We start from the raw sequence: 22,823 nt of genomic DNA on the forward strand, positions 1-22,823 counted from the left end.
ATCTCATTACAGATGGTTGAGAGCCACTATGTGGTTGCTGGGAATTGAACTCAGGACCTCTGGAAGAGCAGTCAATGCTCTTAACCTCTGAGCCATCTCTCCAGCCCAATTTTAGACTCAATTTAACACAAGAATTATGTAAAAAAATTCTACTCTATACCAAATATAACAGAACATTTCCGTATGAAATTCTACAAAACTCCTGAAAAGAGTAAGGGAAATAATAGCTCATTTGGTAAAATATTTGCCTCATGCACAAAACCATGTGCTCCAACCCCAATACCAAAAACAAAACAGAGTATCATCCAAAGGCAGCCACAGTGGTCCAAGTCAGAAACCCAGCAGCTTGGAAGCTGAAGCAGAGGGGTAATTACAAGTTCTGATTGGCTAACCTAATAAGACCTAATATCAAAAAACAAAAACAATAAAAATGTATCAAGGCATGGATCTGAAATTAGAATAATCTCTAGCTGTCCTTGGAGCTCAAAAAACACAAGGATATATATATATATATATATATATATATATATATATATATATATATATATATATATATATATGCATATGTGCGTGCACAAGTATGCACACACAGTTAATAAATGTAAAGATAATAAATCATATAAAGGAGAAAAAGGTACTCTTTTTGTTAAGAAGCTTGTCAACTGGATCAATATAGTACAGAATATTAATAACTTTGTACCAGACACTGTGCTCAGTGCCATATTAAACTCTCACTTCACTTGCAAGAATAACAAAGGAGGGCTGGGGATTTAGCTCAGTAGTACAGCGCTTGCCTACCAAGCGCAAGGCCCTGGGTTCGATCCTCAGCTCAAAAATAAATAAACAAATAAATAGAAATAAAAAACAACAAAGGAACTGAGGGTGTAGTGAAGTAGTAGAGTGCTGGTCTAGAACACAAGAGGCCCTGGGTTCAATTCCTAGTGCTGTGATAAACTGGACCATGAGACAAAGGAGGGAAGTGCTGTGGCGGAGATGTACCTGGGATTCAGGAGTAAACAAATGCTTCTCCTGGAACAACATTCAATTCGACCATCATCACCTCTCCCCACACTTGCTATCTCTTCACCTTGTGAAGCCGATGTTAAATCCTGAGTTGTCCAGAAAGGGCCTATAAGACACCCCTTCTTCCTCAGTGTCTTTACTTCTACCCCAAGAGAGCAGTTTCACAAGACTCACCTGCACCACTTGTTTCTGGGGCTGTGCTGCGTGTGTTGTTGGCATCTGTGGTTTTTCCCGAGCACCTCGGCAACGATCATTGCTCACTGAAGTCATCATATACAGAATATACAAAATAATGTATGTACAAAATACAAAATCTGCAAAGAAAGAAAGCATTATAAGCAAAACTTCTAAAGCATGGTTAAAACAAAAAACAAACATCTAATTCAGGGGAGGAAAGACACACAAAAACATAAAGAATATTTTTTCAAAAAGAGCTAAGTATGGTAGTGCATGTTTTTAATTCCAGCACTTTGGAGTCTGAGGCAGACAGATCTGAGTTGAGTCCAGTCTACACATTGCAAGTTCCAGGCCAGCCACAGCTACAGAGATTCTGTCTCAAAAGAGGAAAAGGATGCCAGGCAGTGGTGGCGCACGCCTTTAATCCCAGCACTTGGGAGGCAGAGGCCGGTGGATCTCTGTGAGTTCAAGGCCAGCTTGGTCTACAAAGCGAGTTCCAGGACAGGCTCCAAAGCTACAGAGAGAAACCCTGTCTTGAAAAACAAAAAACAAAACAAAACAAAACAAAAAGAACATTTGCTGTGCAATCATGAGGACTGGATTTTGCATCCCAGCATTCAAAACAAGGCAGTGCTCCAGGCAAACCTTTAACACAAGCTCTAATCGAAGCAGCCTTAAACCCAGCACCCCTTAAAACCATGCCTAGAACCATCTAAAGGCAGATATAGATATAATAGCCCATGACTATAATCTTGGCACTCAGGTACAGGGAGAAGGATCAGAAGTTCAACGTTATCCTCAGCTACATAGAACTCAAGGGAAGTAAGTCTGGGCTAAATTGTAAAATTCTGGATAATTTTAATCTTTGGCATAACCACCCCAGAGCATAAAAGGGAATAATTCAAATAGGCCACATCACAATAACAAGCTAAGTTTCTACTCAAGTTTATCTACTAAAAATATGTAAAACAGAATGCAAGTACCCAGGATTATTCCCTAGCAGTTTTCCCTCTCCCTTGTCCCCGTTCCCGTCCTCTTCTCTTCATGTGGGGTTCCATTATACTGCCCAGACTGACTGCAAAACCACCGCTCTGCTTTAGTGCCTGGTACAACTGACCACACACTCTCCAGGCCTCCTTTCCTGCACTGCTTTCCGTTGGATTCATTGGATCGACATTTAACTCATATTTACTTTAGCCATTCTGTTTCCAGACTTGTCTTCATAATCTTAAGTGTTTAAAAGACCAGAGGGCTGGGGATGCAGCTCAGGTCGTAGAGTGCTTGTCTAGCATGCACCCTGGGTTCAATCCCCAGTTCCCTGTAAAACTGGATATGGTGGCATACATATGCAGTTCAAGGCCTGGGAAGGTAAAGATAATTAGAAATTCAAGGTCATCCTCAGCTCTATTGGGACTTCTAGGTATCCTTTAGATCTGATTATAATCAATTACAAGAAACTAACTGTGGTGTTTGAATGAGAATGGTTCCCATAGAGTCATGTTTAAATACTTGGTCTCCAGTCGGTGGAACTCTTTGGAAAAGATTAAGAGGTGCAGCCTTATTAGAGGTGTGTCACTGGGGGTGGATTTTCAACTCTGAAACTCGGGATCAGATGTGAGCTCTCAGCTACATCTCCAGCGCCATGACTGCTGCCTGCTGCAATGTTCCCTCCCCACCATGGTAGTAATAAACCACCCCCTGAAACTGTAAGCAAGTGCCAATTAAAAGCTTTCTTTTATAGAAGTTGCCTTGTTCATGGTCTTTTCAGAGTAATAGAACAGTGGCTAAGACACTACCCAAAACTCATTACACTACTTCAGACACTAACACCTTTTTTTAAAGATTTATTTATTTATTATGTATACAGTGTTCTGTCTGCACATATCCCTGCAGGCCAGAAGAGGGCACCAGATCTCATTACAGATGGTTGTGAGCCACCATGTGGTTGCTGGAAATTGAACTCAGGACCTTTGGAAGATCAAGCAGTGCTCTTAACCACTGAGCCATCTCTCCAGCCCCCTAACATATGAAACACACTCTATATCCTATTTTGAACTTAACAACTTTCAGACTGCTAATTTGGTTACTTTGTTTTCACTATATAGAATAAGTTTGTTTTATCATAATTGTATTACTTTTAGAGTATCCTCTGAGTTTTTAAATTCTTGTTTTACTCATGATTTTTGTGTGTGCTCACGGCCACTTGTATGTCACAGCCAATGTGTGGAGGTCAGAGGAAAACTTTTGAGAATCAGTTTTCTCCTCTACAGTAGGATCCAGGAACTGAACTCAGGCCTCAGATTGTGTGGCAAGTGTTTTTACCCACTGAGCCATCTCAGAAACATCCTGTTCTCTGAGTTTAAAGATCTCGGTAGGGGGCTGGAGAGCTGGCTCAGAGGTTAAGAGCACTGTCTGCTCTTCCAGAGGCCCAGAGTTCAATTTCCAGGAACCACATGGTGGCTCACAACCATCTATAGTGAGATCTGATGCCCTCTTCTGGCATACAGCAAAAACTTGCAGAAAGAACACTGTTTACATCATAAATAAAATAAATCTTAAAAAAAAAAAAAAAGTCTCAGTAGGAAGTAGGGCAATCCCTGTACTTGGGAGGCAGAGGCAGGTGGAGCTCTCAGAGCAATACAAAACCCTGTCTCAAAAAAAAAGAGAGAGAGAGAGAAAGAGAGGAAGGAAGGAAGGAAGGAAGGAAGAAAGGAAGGAAGGAAGGAAGGAAGGAAGGAAGGAAGGAAGGAAGGAAAGACAAATTTTCTAAACCACAAAGCAATGTAATATTATACAAGAAATATTTATATTGCTTAAATGAAACAATTCATTTTGGCAGGACTAGAGACTAACCCTGGGCCTCATACATACAAGATAAGCAATCCATTTGTGAAAACAATGTAAGTATGTTTAATATAATAAAGAGCCTCTTCTGATAGAATGCCGTCCAGTGAGAAAACTACAAGAACCGTAACACACCCTTACACTAAACTGCACGAGCTTTGTGATTTACAAAAAGGCTTAAGTTTTCTAGCCTATTACAACCAAACATTATTTTGATGTTATGAGCCTGATTTTCTCAGAATACCTCAGTAACTAAACCCCAGTGACATCACCAGGACCCACACAATGGAAGGGAGAGAGCTGCCCCTGAAAGTTGCCCATCACATCCAACATGACACACACACAATAAATAAAGGGTTTTTAAGTTTTTTTAAATTGGGGGCTGGGGATGTAGCTCAGTAGGTAGAGTACTCAACCAGCATGCATGAAACGCTGAATAATTCCCCAGCACTCCATTAAGCTGGGCATACTGATGCACATCTGTAATTCTCCATTCAGGTGGAGATAGAAAACCTCAAGTTTAAGGCCATCTTCACCTACAAAGTAAGTCTGAAACCAGCCTGGGATACAGGAGACCCTGTTCCTCCTAAAAAGAGCAAGATTGTTGCAGAATATTTATTTACAGTGTAAAGATGTATTTCTGCATAAGGCACCCTCTGATTGGTTTAATAAAAAGCTGAATGGCCAATAGCCAGGCAGGAGAGAATAGGCGGGACTTCCAGACAGAGAGAAGTCAGAAGGATGAATCAAGGCATGAGGGAGACATGTACCAAGTCTGATGTGCCAAACTGAAGAAAAGTAAAAGCCACATGGCAGATGGTGGTGGAGAGATGGTTCAGTAGTTAACTGGCTATTCTTCTAGAAGTTGTGAGTTCAATTCCCAGTAACCACATGGTGGCTCACAACCATCTGTAATGAGATCCGGCGCCATCTTATGGCCTGAAGGCAGAACACTGTATACATAATAAATTAAAAAAAAAAAAAAAGCCACACGGCAGAACATAGATTAATAGAAGCAGGTTAATTTGAGTTATAAGAGCTAGCTGGGGACAACTCTAAGCTAAAGACCAAGCTTTCATAACTAGTAAGAAGTCTCCGTGTTGTTATTTGCTGCCTGGCAGTCCAAAGACAGTCAGCCAAGAAAGGTAGCTGCACAAGACTCGGGGAGAGTGACTGCTGAGAAAGGTTGACAATCTAAGTTGACTACGGGTGGAAGGAGAGCCAACTCCCTAAAACGATCCTCAATTCCCTAAAACGATCCTCTGGAGTCCACGTGAGACCTAGCCCACAAAAGTTAATTTTCAATTAAAAAATTGGGAGCTGCCAGTGGTAGTGGCAGTGGCACGTGACTTTAATCCTAACCCTCAGGAGGCAGAGGCAGGCAAGTCTCTGTGAGTTCAAGGCCAGCCTGGTCTTCAACTCGAGTTCCAGGACAGCCAGGGCTACATAGAGGAACCCTTCCTCAAAATAATAATAATAATAATAATAATAATAATAATAATAATAAAATAATAAATAAATAAAAATTAGAGGACAGCAAGATGGCTAAAAGGCACTTGCTGCCAAGCCTGAAACCTTAGTTCCAATCCCTGGGACCCACAGATAGAAGGAGAAAATGAACTCCCATAATTTGTCTTCTGACCTCCATGCTGGCACCAAGGCATGTGCATATGCCCTCAAGTACACAAACATTAAGTTTATGATTTTTTAAAAATTAATTCAGAGCTGGAGAGATAGCTCAGAGATGGAGAGCTCAGTCTGCTCCAGCAGAGGAACCCAAGTTCAGTTCTGTAAGCACCAACATCAGGTTGCTTACACCTGCTTTAACTCCAGTCCCAGGAGATCCAATTCCTCTGGTCTCTAAGGGCCATATGCACAAATACACACATAAAATAAATGAATGAATGAATGATGAATGAATACAATCTTTTTTAAAACTTAGGTCCAGCAGAGGCAGGAAGATCTCTGAGTTCAAGACCAGCCTAGTCTACATAGTGAGTTCTAAGCCAACCAGAACTATAGTGAGACCCTATCACAAAAACAGAAAACCCCTTCATTAAAAATAATTTCAGGGCTGTAAAGATGGCTCAAAAGTTAAGAGCACTGGCTGCTCTTCCAGAGGACCCAAATTCAATTCCCAACATCCATGTGGCAGTGTGTAACCATCTGTAACTTCAGTCCCAGGGGACCTGACACCCTCTTCTGGCTTCCCTGGGTACTGCACGCATGTAGTTCATGGACAATATGCCTACAGGAAAAACATCCATACACATAAAATTTTAAAAAAATAAACAATTTCACCAACTCACTGAGTATAAACATTTAAATTTTATATCTCCACTTATGAGCAAATAAAACATTCCTAAACCCGGAGGTAGTGACGCACACATTTAATCCCAGCACTCAGAGGCAGAAGCAGGCAGGCAGATCTCTGCGAGTTCGAGGTCAGCCTGGGCTACAGAGTAAGTTCCAGGAAAGGCGCAAAGCTACACAGAGAAACCCTGCCTGGAAAAACCAAACCAAACCAAACCAAACCAAACTAAACCAAACCAACCAACAAATAAATAAATCATTTCTAGTGAAGATGTAATTATACAATAAAAATGGCCCCAGTTAAAGTCTTAAAGCAAAATAGTGCGTTTTGTTTTGAGGCAGGGTTGCTCTAGTCCTGGCTGTCCTGGGGCCAGGACTATTTAGACCAGGCTGACCTTGAACCCAGAGATCCTTCTACTTCTACTTTAAATGCTGGGATCAAAGGCATGAGAAAGCACACGGAGCCAAAATACTTGCTTTGTAAAACCTAAGACCACCACTCAGTTTAGAGCTCATAGTTTGGTTTTGGATTTCTTTCTTTTCTTCTTTTGAGATAGTCTTATATACCACAGGCCTGGCCTCCAAATTTATTATATAGTTTAGAATGACTTTTAAGTCTTGCTCTTTCTGGCTCTACCTCCCTAATACTAGGATTATGGGTAGGTGCCACCAGCACCAGCTGCTTTTGTTTGTTTTCTTTTGTTTTGATTTTTAAGATTTATTTTTATGTGTGAGAGCTTTACCTGCATGTATGTATGTTCACCACTTGTGTGCCTGGTACCCCAGGAGGTCAGAGAGGTCATCAGATTTCCTGGAATCAAAGAGTGATTGGGAACTGTTAAAAGGGTGCTGGGAACCTAGTCCGGGTCCTCCGCAAGAGCAGTAAGTGATTTTTTGGTTTTGTTTTGTTTTGTTTTGTTTTTGGAGACACGGTTTCTCTGTGTAGTTTTGGTGCCTGTCCTGGATCTCACTCTGTAGATCAGGCTGGCCTCAAACTCAGAGAGAGATCCGCTTGGCTCTGCCTTCTGAGGGCTGGGATTAAAGTCATGTGCCACCACTGCCCGACTGCAGTAAGTGCTCTTAACCACTGAGGCATCTCTCCAGCCTGGGTTTTTATTTTGTTTCGATAGGCATTTGCAATACTATAGCCCAGACTGGCCCAGAACATAATCCTCCTGTCTCAGCCTCCTAAATGCTGGGATTATTGGTATAAACAAGCACTCTTAGCTTTACATTGCTTCCTTTATGTTTATTTGAAAAATGACATCTTTTTTGTTCTCTTTTTGCGCGCGCGCGTGTACACACACACACACACACACACATACACACACACACACACACACCCCTCTCACCCCCTACATACACACTACAAAGGGACGGAAGGGAGGGAGGAAGGAAGGAAAAGAGGGAGAAACTTACCAGAGTAATCACAAAAAAAAAAAACCCTTAAAATTGTTTACTACCTCTAAACCGAAAATGGAGGGCATGGAAACCAGATTAAGAAGAAACACCTTCGGGCTGGAGAGATGGCTTAGAGGTTAAGAGCACTGACTGCTCTTCCAGAGGTCCTGAGTTCAATTCCCAGCAACCACATGGTGGCTCACAACCATCTGTAATGAGATCTGGCGCCCTCTTCTATATACATAATAATAATAAATAAATCCTTAAAAAAAAAAAAAAAAAAAAAAGAAGAAACACTTTCAACTAACATACCAAAACAATACATGGAGAGATTCTGCTTTCTTCTGGAAACAGACCCTTGTGTAGTAAATATATCTGTGTTTGCAGCAAGTACCCAGCTGCCAGACATAGGAACTGCATTTACACTTTTTCCATCAGCTCTACTACTTTGGAACAGATTCCAAGAGAATTCTTAGAATAGAAACAGACAAGAGCAAGAGACTTCTAAAAATAATCTGTCAGAAACTCTTCCATATCTCAGGTTCTTGAGCTACAGAAAGCATGAGCTTACTCTGATCTATCAAGTAAAATCTCAAAACATAAATGAAAAATAAAATAGAAAAATCAAAAAACAAATGAAATTTCTATCCTTTTACCTCATCTTATTCAAAATAAACTTGATGTGATACAGTGATAGATTTTTAACTTAGAATTGCTGATACGTTTTTAACTTCTTTAAAACAAAAGTTAGGGGGCGGTGGTGCACGCCTTTAATCCCAGCACTTGGAAGGCAGAGGCAGGTGGATCTCTGGGAGTTTGAGGCCAGCCTGATCTACAGAGTGAGCGCTAGGCTAGCCAGGGATATACAGGGAGTCCTCTCTCAACAAACGAGCAAGACTCTACCAAGACTACCCACAGAGGGACAGGGAATATGGCTCACCTAGTGCTTGCTTGTCCCATAAACATAACATCCTGAGTTCAAGCCTCAGGACTCACATAAAAGCCAAGCATGGTGGTGCACACCTGTAATTCTAGGACTGATGAGGTGGACCTAAGGATCTCTGGGGCATGTGGTCAGTTAATGTAGCTGAACTGACAAACTGGGTTCAAGGTAGAGAACTGAAGAAGACACCCAGCATCAACTTCTGGCCTCTAGACACACTCACCCACAAAAAACAAGAATGTCTACAGAGAGTATTAACTCATTTCTGAGTCTCTGCCTTTGGTAAAGATGATCCCAGGTGTACACTCATTCCCCAAATTCTAAAACCAGTAAAAAATGACAACAGCAGCAACCATATATTGTTTTATAGGTGCCAGATATTATTTTAAGTCCTCAGATAGCCTGGTACTTGCTATGCAGCATGACACTGGCTGTATAGCCCAGGCTACCCTCAAACTTATAACTGGCCTCCAGCCTCAGCCTTTAAAGTGCTAAGATTATCGACATGTGCAATCAAGCCTGACTTTTAAGATATTAAATCATACACTATTCTGCACTCCAAAGTATATAATGCTCCCATTTTACAGAGTCACAGCTCATTAAGTAACAAAGTGAAGACTTCAAACACACCTGGCTTTCTAGCCTGTGAGGTACTATACCATATTCAAATGTTCAATTATAGAAATATAACAGTCCCCAACTTGGCCTCCTTCTGTAAGGCAACCAGCAAATGTCAACATCGCCTGAATACTTCATTCCTAATCCCAAATATCTAGCCTGGGCCAGAATCCCAGCCTGATCCACAGCCTTTCCAATACCCAACAACAATTGCTCCTTTTGAGTCTCTAACATTATTGAACGCTTGTGACCAGTTCTGTTTTCTTACTTTCATTTAATTTCCAGTCTGCATTCTTGCTTTTTCTATCAGAATCCATTATTCTCAACCCTGCTCTGCCTGGGAAATTAGTAAAGAATCACTACTGGTTTAAAAAGTCCAGGGCAGGCAGCAAGAAGAAATCAACACTGCCAATCTGGGAGAGGATAAGGCAACAAAGGGTGCCAAACACTCAATTACGAGGCCTAATTCCATGCAGCTCAACTGCTAGTGTTCACTTGCCAGGAGCTGACCAAGCTGATACTTTTATTGTCCACAGCTGCAGAGGGCAGGGTCAGGCCTCTAGCAACTGGTGGACAAGGATGAACTCTCTACACCCACACAAGGCTATCAGCTAGGCTGTGCTTATAACCTGCCCACAAAAAAGAATGCTGGTGGACTCTTGAACATTAGAAGACATCCAATTTCATTTGGTACAGTTATTTCTATCTGGCTACCTACAGTCAGAGAGAAGGAAAAGTATTTCATTGTCTGGGGCTTCTTCCATACAGGTGTCCCATTCCTATCCAGCTTTCTCAGCTTTAAAAAAATCTCATTTTATTTTATTATTATTTTATTGCTCTTTCATGGTGCTAGGGATCAAATCCAGGACTTCACATGTGCTAGGCAACCATTCTACCACTGAGCCACATACCTAGCCTTTAAACCCTCTCTACCCTAGCAGGATCGAGGATTCTTTGCCCTCCAATGAAAAGTCACTCACTATTCATAACTAATCTTTACCCCTACCTCTACAAAACCCGTGTCCAAACAAACAAACAAACAAACAAAAAGCCCATATTTCACACAACATTTACAGGATCTATTGATGCAAAAAGAACCTTGGAAGTATATTCACTAAGCTGTTTATTTGTTCTGAGGCACAATCTCGCTTGTGCGCGCAGAGGCAGGAGGCCTCCATGAGTTTAAGGCCAACCTAGTCTACATAGTTAAATTCCAGGATAGCTAGGACTACATAGAGAGACCCTGCCCCCAAATAAATAAATAAATAAATAAATAAACAAACAAACAAGTGAATAAATAAATAAGTGAATAAATAAATGAGTGAGTAAATAAATAAAGGCAATGTTTTCCTTCCTTGGCAACAAAGTATTACAAACACTGATTTTAAGCCTGGTTGTAGTGGCACACTCCTTTAATCCCAGCACTTGGGAGGCAGAGGCAGAGGCAGAGGCAGGCAGATCTTTGAGTTCAAAGCAAGCCTGGTGTACAGAGCGAGTTCCAGGATAGCCAGGGCTACACCGAGAAAGCCTGTCTTGAAAAACCAATCAAATGCTAACTTTTCAGACTCAGCTATTTTAACTGTGTAATGAGTGATAAAGGAAATAACCCAAGTCTATCTGAAGACACTGAAGAACTTGCTTTCCTAATACAAACTCATCACATCTTCTTTGTCTTCTTATCCTCGGCTGGTTTCTCAGAATGACACCACTTATGTCTGCATAACTTCTGGGCAGCATAAGATGGCTACTCTCCAAAACCAAAATTCCAAACCCAAAGACAATGTTTTTTTGGGTTTTTGTTGTTGTTGTTGTTTTGGTTTTTCAAGACAGGGTTTCTCTGTGTAGCTTTGCGCCTTTCCTGGATCTCACTCTGTAGACCAGGCAGGCTGGCCTTGAACTCACAGAGATCCGCCTGGCTCTGCCTCTGCCTCCCGAGTGCTGGGATTAAAGGTGTGCGCCACCACCACCTGGCTAATGTAATTTTTTCAAATGGTTTTCCTGTCATGCATTTCTCAGACATCTTTACTGTCTTAAATCAGTGATTCACAGACTTTTTTTAAAGTAGGAAGGGTATTTTTAACCCTATCATTACAGAGCAAGGCTTCAAACTCTAAACAGCTTTGGTTTTCACCAAGTTGCAGAATGAATTCCCTGCTAACTTGGATAATTAAGAAGCTATCTCCCTTTCTGCAAACATCCACTGGCACAAGCACATATTATATCATAGCCCGAGGGGGGGGGGCAGCCCCCACCATTATTTCCCCCTGGGGCTCTTGAGGAATGAGGGATAAGAGACTTAGAAATAGAGGGGAGATAAACAGAGAGAAAACACAGGATAGACTGAGAGGGTATGGATCACTATCCAAACAGGCCCAGAACTTTATTCCAAAGGGCTATTTATAGCAATGCCAAGGGGTGGAGCAAAAAACCTCCCTCCTGACCCTTACAAACATCTGATACTCAGGCCCGTGGTCCAATCAACCTCTTTATGCAGTTCTGCTAGGTACAGCCACTAGGAAACCTAGTGGGCTACAACAGAGGGGCAAGATAAAAGAGTTAAGATAAAAGCAGAAGCAGCCAGTGGTGGTGGTATACTGCTTTGATCCCAGCAGGAGACAGAGGCAGGCAGATCTCTGAGTTCCAGGCCAAGCTGCTCTACAGAGTGAGTTCCAGGACAGCCAAGGCTACACAGAGAAGAAAAACAAACAAACAAACAAACAAACAAAGGAAGGAAGCAGAAGCACAGAGTTCATTTCTGTGTCATTTAAAAAATGCTTGTCAAGGCTGGAGAGATGACTCATCAGTTAAGAGCATTTGCTGCTCTTCCAGAGGACTTGTATTCAATTCCCAGAACCCACATGGCAGCTCACAAGTGTCTGTAACTCCAGTTCCATGGTCTCTGACACCCTCATATAGAAATACACACAGGTAAAACATCAAAGCACGTAAACTAAAATAAAAAACTAAATTAAATTAAAAACTTGTCCTGCTGGGCATCATGGTATACACCCCTAATCCTAGCACTTGGAAAACAGAGGCAAGAGGATCTCTGTGAGTTCCTGGATAGCCAGGGATGCAAGAAGTGAGGTAATGGTCTGGTTAGTAAGTACAGGAGCCATATTTGTGCCCCAGAACCCATTTACAAAAAGCAGGGCCTGTATACCCTAGCATTATGGAGGTGGAGACAGGAAAACCCCTAGGACTTGCTGTCAGCCCATCTAGTTGAACTGAGAGCTTCAGGTTCATGACAGACCCTGTCTTTATAGACAGACACAAGGATGCGCCACCACGTCTAGCTGGTGGGGGGTTCTTTCAAGACAAAAGTATATCCTCTCTAGATACTACTATAAAGCTAGGACTTTTTTTTCCTTTCTTTTCTTGGTTCTTCAAGACAGGGTTTCTCTGTGTAGCCCAGGCTGTCCTGGACTCTGAGAGCTGCCTGCCTCTGCCTCCCAAAACAGGAATGATTTTTATTCTATTAGCAACCTTGTTACTGTTTTCACCATCCCAAAACCATGTCAAGTTACCTAAAGAATGTGCCGATCAAGTCATGTGATCCACTTAAACATTAACACACCGCTACTTACGTACCTACCAGTGCCAGCTTTTACTAGAACACCAAAACACAGAATCCCTTAAATGAGGAAATCTTCCACCACACTACTCAAAAAAAGGAATTCCCTATTTCCCAGATGGTAATGTAGAAAGAGTTGTTAAAACTGTTGTCTAGGTGCTGATTAACCTCAAGAATGAAAGCTCAAAAGATAGTTCCTTCCAGTCTCTACTAGGAACTGAGCGCTCTATGCTATAAGCAATGGCGACTTCAGCTCTTTCCCTAAGGAACATACCCCTGTCTCCACTCTTCTCTAGTCACCTGCTTCACCTTCAGGCTGGTTTCCATCACCTTATCACTCCAACAGAAGAAATGCTACCCCAGGCCAGGCCTCCTGCTTGCAGTCCTCCTGCTCTCTTCTATGTTCTACCACACAAGGTAATTTGAGTCAGCCTTCCCTTGCCTTCTCAGGCACTGAAAACACCATCTTGTTTCCTTTTGTCCTCAAATACTCAACACTATTTTTGTCTCTTAGTCCTGAGATATAAAAGTCAATACTTGAGCATGTCCCCTCACCACAAGCTGTGTGCTCTGCTAGCACCAGCCATTCCCTGGGGGAGTGATGTAGCTCATGTGCTGGGCATGAGCAATGCTATGGCTCATGAGTTAGAGCACTAGCATTTAAAAAGAATGGAAAAGGGCTGGGGGTACAGCTCGTTTGAGAAAACAAAGTGCTCCTTAATGTATGCACACTTCATAGGATAAATATAAACTGGCACAGGGCTTAGAGATCAGCTCACCATACTGATTTCAAAAGCTACCAAAATCAGAATGGGAAAATTAAAGGAAAAGTAGCCTGTTGTATTGAATCTCAGAACTCAAGTTTAACCAACTCGAAATATCTCCACATAGAATAAATAAAATAGAAAAAAATAGATGTATAAAGTCTAGTGGAACCCTACACAGTTCAAAGACCCCCCCACCTCCATATCCCACTTGCAGTCCTTATCTAGTATCAAGACACAGCTTTTTACACTACAAAGGTATTCAATTTCCTTTCCTATGCTTGCTTTGATTTATCAGCTAGCACCTGGCTGAACTCCCAGATAGCAGCATTTCAGAAAAGCAAATAGCAGAGTAGTATGATTAAGTCCACAAGTCAGATACACTTGAAATCTACTAAACTGAGATTAGAAAACCTTGATCAAATACTGTTTCCTAAATCTGTGGGGAACCTAAAAAAGATAATGGATGCTGGGTGGTGGTAGCACACGCCTTTAATCCCAGCACTCGAGAGGCATAGGTGGGCGGATCTCTGTGAGTTCAAGGCCAGCCTGGTCTACAGAGCGAGATCCAGGACAGGCACCAAAGCTACACAAAGAAACCCTGCCTCGAAAACAAAAACAAAAAAAAAAAAAAAAAAAAAAAAAGGATTTCTAATGTTTGGTTATCATAACTGGTAATAATTACAGATTAATGTATGCTGCTTGAGTTTTTATCTGTTTGTTTAATTTGCTTACCTCAAAATATTTATTCCAAAAAAAAAGTTGAATATTACTGGGGTATGGTCAAAACACAAAGCTCACTTTATGTAATTAAATGGCTTTTAGTTTATTTGCTAAGCTTTGCAACTATCACCACGATCTAGCTAACAAAATAACACTTGCCATTTCCTTGTCCCGCTCCTGGCCAGACCATCAGAGTACCTTACCTTGGTGCGGGTACAAGGCATTGTGCCAGCTCTACCACATTACCGCCTTTTGTGGTAGTAAAATAGTGAATGACCATTTAACTAACAAGACTTTTGATGTGGAATACCTGGGTTCTCCTATAGTGTGTGGGGATGTTTTCCAATCACTGTTTTGAAGAGGGGAGCAGTACTAAGAACTGAATCTACAGTCTAGGCAAACACTCTACCACTGAGTTGCAGCACCACCAGCCTTTTGTTGTTTTTCTTTCCTTCTTGTTTTGAAACAGGGTCTGTGTAGTCCTGGCTATCCTGGAACTCCCTATGTAGGTCAGGCTGACCCAAACACTCAGTGATCCCATGCCTCTACTGCTTCTCAAAAAGAGACACATTTTTTTTTAAAATGTATAAAATAGGCATGGTGGGGCATGCCATTTATTCCAGCACTTCAGAAGCAGGAAGATCTCTAAGTTCAAGGCCAACTACAGGAACATGATAAAATTGTCTTGGGGAGGAGGGGTCTCAGCAATTAAGAGTATGAGCTGCAGTTTCCAGCACTCTTGTTGGGCAGCTCACAACTGCATGTAACTCCAGCTGGCCTGGGAGCACGAAAGCTAGCCTGGTCTACATGTCAAACTCTAGGACAGCAAGGACTAGATTGTCTCAACAACAACAAAAAAACATGAGCTAAAGATACAGCTCAACTGGTACAACAGCATGCTCTCCTTGCAGAGGACTAGTTCAGTTCCCAGCACCCTTATCAGGCAGCTCACACCTGCCTAAAATCCAGCTCCACAGAATTCTAGGCCTTCTGGCAGGTGCACACGCATGTTCACATACCCATATACACACACATAAATAAACATGCACATTTAAAAAAACAAATGGGGGCTGGGCAGTGGTGCCCCACACCTTTAATCCCAGGATAGCCAAGGCTACTCAGAGAAGTCCTGTCTCGAAAAACCAGAGGGAGGGTGGGAGGGAAACTTATGGGGGAAACTTGGATGATTCAGAACTGCTTGATAATCCTTCCTCTCTTACTTCAATGCTTTCTTCCTCTTTTCCTTTGCACACACCCCTTTTCCTCCTTTACCTCTTGTCCAAAAACACTCCAGTCACTGAACCTAACATGAGAATAGTGTTAACTCCCCTGCATCATTGTGAAGTGTGATCTAAGACTGTAATTATCATAACATGCTGCTCCTTAAGTTAAGCATACTAAACCCAGTCTCTCTCGATCTCACAGCCTAAGCAGTGTGTTTACATGCCTAGATTATACGTGTCCATCATGTGCACCCTAACAGGTAGGATTTTTCACTGGAAAAGTTTTGGCATTGTTCAGTCATTAAACAAGAAAATAAGTAGGCTTCTGTTTTGATTTGCCTTTTTTTTTTTTTTTTTTTGGTTTGGTTGGTTTTGTTTTCTCAAGATAGGGTTTCTCTGTGTAGTTTTGGTGCCTATCCTGATCTCACTCTGTAGACCAGGCTGGCCTCAAACTCACTGATTCCCCCTGACTCTGCCTCCCGAGTGCTGGGATTAAAGGGGTGCACCACCAACGTCCCACCTTGTTTGCTTTTTTGAAACAAGGTCTCACTATATAGCCATGGGAGGCTTGTAACTCTAAATGTAGACAAGACATCAGCAAATTTATGATGATCCTTCTGCCATGAGAACTTACAAATGCAAATTTAAGCTAGGTGTGGTGGCAGTTGCCTTTTAAACTCGCCAGCCAGGAGGCTGAGACATGAGAATCACCATGAGCCGAAGATGAGCCAAAGACCAGCCTGTCACATAGTAGGTTCCACGCCAGCCAGAGCTATACAGCAAAACCCAGACTCAAACAAACAAAAAAGAAAAATAAAAACAGGAATTTTCTCCTCTACAAATAATCTTTTGAAACAGTCTTGAGGCTGGAAAGCTTGCTCAGCATTAAGAGTGCTTGTTGCTTTTGCAGAGCGCCTGTGTTCAATTCCCAGCACACACACGGTACCTCATAACCAACTCCAATTCCACTGGACCCAATGACTCTTCTGACCTCCATGGGCACAAGGCACACACATGGTGTAATACAAAACATTTATTCACATTAAAAAAAAAAAAACTTTAAAAATTTTAAAAGAAAAATATTAAATTTTAAGCCTTAGAAACAAAAATGTAGGGCTGGAGAGATGGCTCAGAGATTTAGAGCACTAGCTGTTCCTCCAGATGACCTGGGTTCAATTCCCAGCACCCACATGGCAGTTCACAACTGTCTTTAACTCCAGTTCCAAGAGATCCACACCCTCACAGAGACACACATGCAGGCAAAACACCAATGCACATAAACAAAACAAAAAAAGAAAAGAAGCAATAAGGCATGTTCTAATAAATTTTAGATGTCCAAATTGGGGGAGAAAAACTACTTTTTTTCTCAGTGCTGAAGACTAAGCCTTGATGCCTGGGCAGGAAGCTCTCCATTACTGAACCACACCTACATTCCTAACAACTTTTTAAAAAGCAGTATTATTTTTGTGTGTGTGTGCACATGCCATAGCATATAAGTGGAGGTCAGAAAACAACTAACAAGGCCTGACCTCATTCTACCTTGTGGATTCCAGGGTCAAACTTGGGCATCAGACTTGGAAGCATTCGTCTTTACCCACTGAGCCATCTCACTGGCCTGCAACTAGTTTTGTTTTGTGTTGTTGTTTTAAACGTGTATGGGTGTTTTGCATTCGGGTACTTCTGTCCATACCACTAGGGGCCTGGTGCTCAAGAAGGCCAACAGGAGGCACCATATCTCCTAGAGCTGGAATGTTAGAGACAGCTGTCAGCCATCCTGAGGGTGCTGAGAACTGCTCAGGGGCCTCTTAAAGAGCAGCAGGTGCTCTTAACCTAAGCTACTTCTCCAACCCCCGTAACACTTTTTTTTTAATCGCTGGTTATCCTGGAACTCATCCATAGACTAGGCTAGCCTGACCTCAAAGAGACGGACTACCTCTGCCTCCAGTGTGCTGGGATTAAAAGTGTGTACCACCACACCCAGCCCTCTAACAACTTTTTTTTAAAGCTTACCACTTTTTGTTTGTTTGTTTCTGTTTTTGTTTCTTCGAGACAGGGTTTCTCTGTAGCTTTGGAGGCTGTCCTGGAACTCGCTTTGTAGACCAGGCTGGCCTTGAACTCACAGAGATCCACCTGCCCCTGCCTCCGAGTGCTGGGATTACAGGAGTGCACCACCACTGCCCCGCTTAATTTTATTTTATGTACATTGGTGTGAAGTTGTCAGAGCTACTGGAACTGGAGTAACAGATGCTTGTGAGCTGCCACATGGGTGCTGGGAATTGAACTCTGGTCCTCTGGAAGAGCCATCTCTCCAGCCCCCTCTAACAACTTTTTGTTTTTGTTGAGACAGGGTTTCTCTGTGTAGCTTTGGAGCTTTTCCTGAAATTCACTCTGTAGACCAGGCTGGCCTTGATCTCTGAAAGTTCCGCCTCCCTCTGCCTCCTGAGTGCTGGGATTAAAGCTGAGTGCCACCACCGCCAGGCCCTCTAACAACTCTTAGAGGAGAATATTGCTTAGTCTTAACCAAGGCACCTCACTCCTCAACACAGCCCTGTTCCATGCCTCAATTCCAAACACTTAACTGGGTACCAACTGAAACTCACTTCAGTTCACAAGCAACTGTCCTTCTGCCAAAAATTCATAAAACCTGGTCTTCAATGCCTGTATCAAAGAATTTCTGAAGCATACCTGTGCAGCACACCTGTAAGAGGTAAAGGTGGAGGCAGGGAAGTCAGTTCAAACTCATCCTTGGCTACCCATCAAATTCAAAGCCAACCTGGACTACAAGAACATGAATTTAAAAAGACAAAATTTCCAACAAACTTACTTTCATTAAAAAGTACAGGGATTTGAAGGTATAGCTCAGTTGCAGCCTACATCCTCAGTCCTGAGTTTAATCACCAACCCCATTACCCCTCCCCCCAAAAAAGGAGAAAGAAAAGGTAACTTCGGAAGAAACACTGCCAAAAAGACATTAAAAAAAAAAAAAAAAAGGTAAAAACAACCCAAAAACCCAAATATAAGCCTTACACATTCTGTTGGAATTTAGAACTGATAAATTTGGTTGACTTTGAAAAGAGAAAGATGGATTTCTCAGTCATAACTTGCAAAACTCTACCACGGGCTTTTTGGTGACATTTCCTACACAGGCCTTCCTTTGACTTCCTTAAGTTCATCCCCACTCCCCATTTTGCAAACAGCAACCAAACAACTGCAAGACTCACGAGAAGACGTGGTGGCACAGACCTGAAGTCCTGGGAGTCCAGGGAAGAAAGAGGACCACTAAGTTTGAGGCTACCCCCTGAGCTGGAAGCCAGCCTGGCTACAGACTAAGACTCTGTCTCAAACAACATGCACACATACAGGCTGCACTCCAGGTGAACCTCCGAATTCCAGGCCAACCAGGGCTGTGTAGTGAGGAGACCATCTCAAACAAACAAAACAATGCCAAGGCTAACATTTAAAAGCAAAATCACTTTAGACCATGTCTACGTTGCAAGACAGGATTATACTTCCTAAATGCATTTTATATCCTAAAGGGGTAAACATCAAAACCTAAAATCAGGCCAGAATAGTATGCCACATGCCTGTAATCCCAGGTCTCAAGAGACTGGGGCAGGCAGATTTTGAGTTTGAAGCCAGCTTGACTGCACAGTAAAACTTCATCTCAAAAAATAAAATAGGGGTTGGGGATTTAGCTCAGTGGTAGAGACCCTGAGTTCGGTCCTCAGCTTGGGAGGGGGGGTAAAATAAAAAGTGCATTAATTAAAATAAACTCATTTAATAATTAAAGTAAACCTGTAGCCATGTTCTGCCACCATTTCTCCAAAGTAATAAAACTTATTCAAACTAATACTAAGAGAGACTCCTGATGAGCACTTCACCAGTTACCAGAAGAAGTAGAGTACTTCTAAAGGAAGCTTCATATGACTATGGCTAGCTCAATCCACATTTAAAGAGACCAGAGGAGACCAGAGCAGCAGGAAACAGGACGGAGAAGCAATGACCACAATCCTTTCTCATGGCCTCATTCCCTGCTATGCTACCACTTCCACCCATACTTCAAACAAAACAATCTCCCTTTCTCTGAAATGTTTAGTTTTTGAAGGTCAGAGGCAGCCAGGAAGTAAATGAGGGGGAGGATCAGAAGTGTGGGAATAATACAGGTCTGGCCCTGGGGTGGGGGAGGGATCTTACAGAACATGAATAAGCCCCAAGTAGGAAAATCAGGCAAGAACATATAGTCAGCAAGCAGAAGAAGAGTGGAATGGGAAACTAAACACCTTTGCTCAGTCAGACAAATCTTCACAGCAGCTGGAAAACAAACCTAGCCAAGAGGCCCCAAAGGCAGGCAAGACATAGTGGATCATCTCTAAAGAGTGGAATTTAAGCCGGGCGGTGGTGGCACACGCCTTTAATCCCAGCACTTGAGAGGCTCAGGCAGGCAGAACTCTATGAGTTCGAGGCCAGCCTGGGCTACCGAGTGAGTTCCAGGAAAGGCGCAAAGCTACATGGGGAAACCCTGTCTCAACAAACAAAAAAAAAAGTTCTGGTAAACAGGCACGATAGTGTTTGCCTGTAATCCATGAAGCCTGAGATCCCACCACAGAAAAACTGGGGCAAGGGGATCTTGAGACCTTGGCTAAGTAGTGCAAGCCTATCTACACCAAAAAAAAAAAAAAAAAAAAGACATGCTCAGAGGTTGGGGATTTAGCTCAGTGGTAGAGCGCTTGCCTAGCAAGCACAAGGCCCTGGGTTCGTTCGTTCCTCAGCTCTGGCAAAAAAAAAAAAAAAAAAAAGACATGCTCTTCAAATAAAAGATGATCTCTGGATACCTCACGGAGAGACTTGAAAGCTCTACATTTTTACTGTACACAATGCAGGACGTCAAAATGTAGGCAAATGTACACAACCTTGGAAATAAAGGAGAAAGGTGTAGAGGTGGCAGAAAACTACAGGATTGTGTTAAAGCAGGAAACTGCAGGAACGATGAGAAGACAAACCTCAAGAGAAAACAAGAGTCAAGAGTCCTGAGTGGTGACAGTTGACATGCCTGGGCAACGAACTCAAATTCAGCGGGGAAGGTAGGAAAGCCAAGTGGTTAAGTAATTCAATGGTAAAGAAAACTGAGTTGGAATGCACCAGGTTACAGAATTCTCATTTGCATTTTCAACAGCACGCTGTACAGTTTACAAAGCACTCTTAACTTACGGTAAAGAAAAGAACAAACGGTGCCACAACCAGACTCCAAGAACAGGACATGAGGAAGAAAACTTCAGTTTTCAGCTAACACCAAGGCCCTCCGGAATGAAAAGAAGTAAAAATCGAACTATGCCTTCAGGTTCAGTAGGGAAAGACTAGCGCGCACAAGTTGGGCTTTAAGACCCGTCCCAGGACCGGCGCCAGACGGGAAAGCGGAAAGGTGGTCAGGATGAGGACGACAGCGTGGCTGGGAGCTCGAGCCGACACGCAGGGGCCGAGGTGGGAGAGAAAACCACACCCTCCAGGACAGAAACCCGGAGGGGGAGGGGAAGGCGCCCCCTGGGGCTGGGTGGGGCCCGGCCAACTACGGCGTGGGGGGGGAGCAGGAAGCACAGGGCAACCTGGGCGGGAGAGGAAGGCGGGTGCCCGGGCCTGGACACACTAAGGAAACAAGAAGCCAACGAGGGAAGCTCGGCCCGGTCCACCCGTGGAGACCCTGGGGCATCCCACAGGGGGCTGGGGGTTCAGGAGACCTTCGCCCAGGTCTAGACACACACTGCAGGTTTCGGGGCCCGGGAAAGGCGACCGAAGGGGACAGGATGGCAATTACCGCTGCTGCTCTCGTTGGACTCGGGACCCGCCGCCGCCGCCGCCGCTCGTTACCTGCCAATGTGCCTCTTACAAAGCGGCGGCGGCGGCAGAGGCGGCCCTGCCCGTCACGTGGCCCTACGTCACGGGAGAGGGCGGAGCTAATGCTCGAAGCTTGAGCAGGTCGACCCGGTTGGCCAGTACTGCTCTGGCAGCTGGGCAAGGGGTACTATGTGGAGGCTGTGGGGATGCTAGCATTGCTCGTGCTTGGAGTTTCAGAGTCATTTTACCCGCTGCCTACAGGGAACTCACTACGAGAGCGTGCTGTCGCGCTCTGATGACCTCAGAGACACAGCGAGTTACTCGCTTGCGGCCATCTCTGATATCACGTGACATGGTCCAACCATTCAAAGCAAGCCTGGCCTGTGGACGTTGCCGGAGTGGACTACAACTCCCAGCGTGCTGCGCGGTGAAAGCACTGTGAAAGGCCGCCACTTCCCGTCGAGTTCGTAGATGCAGCTCCAGACTCTGGCTCCTACAAGTACGGTAGGACTAGCTTCCGGGTAGTACCAGTGGGTGCCACCTGCCAAACGAACCAGCGTGGTTCCTGCTGGGAGGTGTAGTCCTGGCGGAGAGTGGGTCCAGCTACCACGATGCGGGACTGGCGCTCCGCCCTGCCCTCTGCGCGGGAAAACGCCAACGGCTAGCGGCTGAGCCAAGACACCGGGAGCGTCCTCCTGCTGATTGGCCTCGAGACAGTAATGTGGTCAAATGCGGATTGCTTTCTGCGTTCCCAACACTCCTCTTCAGGCAACGCCTACAAGTTTTTGAACGCCTACCCGATGTCAGAGGTTTATAAAATCGTGTACTAGCCCGAGAGGCTAGGATTGACCCGGTTTTGCGATAAGGAAAGGGAGTTAACTCCTGGCCTGAATCGGGTTTGGGGTCTTTCTAGGTTATCAGAGCCACCTCTTAGTAAAGAGGTTAGCCCAAAGGGATTAAGCACAAAGAATGCTTTTTTCTTTTCTTTCCTTTTTTTTTTTTTTGTTGTTGTTGATGCGGGGAGGGGGGTTGTGTTTGTGTGTTGGGTTGAAAACAGTTTCACTCCAGCCCAGACTAACCTAGTCTCCCAAGCAGTCCACGGTGGCCTCTTACACCAATTATCCCGCCTTGGTCTCCCAAGTGCTGGGATTGCAAGCGAGAGCCACTCACTATGCCTGCTTAATAAAATTAATTTCAAATAATTTTTTTAAAAAAATGTTTCATGTGAGCCGTGCAGTGGTGGCGCACTCCTGTAATCCCAGCACTCGGGAGGCAGAGGCAGACGGATCTCTGTGAGTTCAAGGCCAGCCTGGTCTACAAATCGAGTTCCAGGACAGCCTCCAAAGTTACAGAGAAACCCTGTCTCGAAAAACAAAAAAACAAACAAAAAA

General features: G+C 43.5%; 1 protein-coding gene across 2 annotated transcripts in view; it reads right to left on the minus strand.

The window, feature by feature from the left end:
- Ubap2 (ubiquitin associated protein 2) overlaps positions 1–21,510 on the minus strand; it is an 86,869-nt gene extending 65,359 nt beyond the window's left edge. Inside the window, exons 1-2 of one of the 2 annotated variants that reach the window (XM_036178111.1) lie at positions 21,413–21,510; positions 1,198–1,337 (exon numbers count right to left, since the gene is read on the minus strand). In XM_036178111.1, the coding sequence (XP_036034004.1) occupies positions 1,198–1,296 (99 nt within the window). In that variant the 5' untranslated portion in view covers positions 1,297–1,337; positions 21,413–21,510. Of the gene's footprint in view, positions 1–1,197; positions 1,338–21,412 lie in introns of those variants that run through there. The other variant, XM_036178110.1, reaches the window with a different exon arrangement.
- Positions 21,511–22,823: the final 1,313 nt, after the last annotated feature.

Source organism: Onychomys torridus, chromosome 2 (assembly GCF_903995425.1).
Source record: "Onychomys torridus chromosome 2, mOncTor1.1, whole genome shotgun sequence".
Classification (NCBI taxonomy): domain Eukaryota; kingdom Metazoa; phylum Chordata; class Mammalia; order Rodentia; family Cricetidae; genus Onychomys; species Onychomys torridus.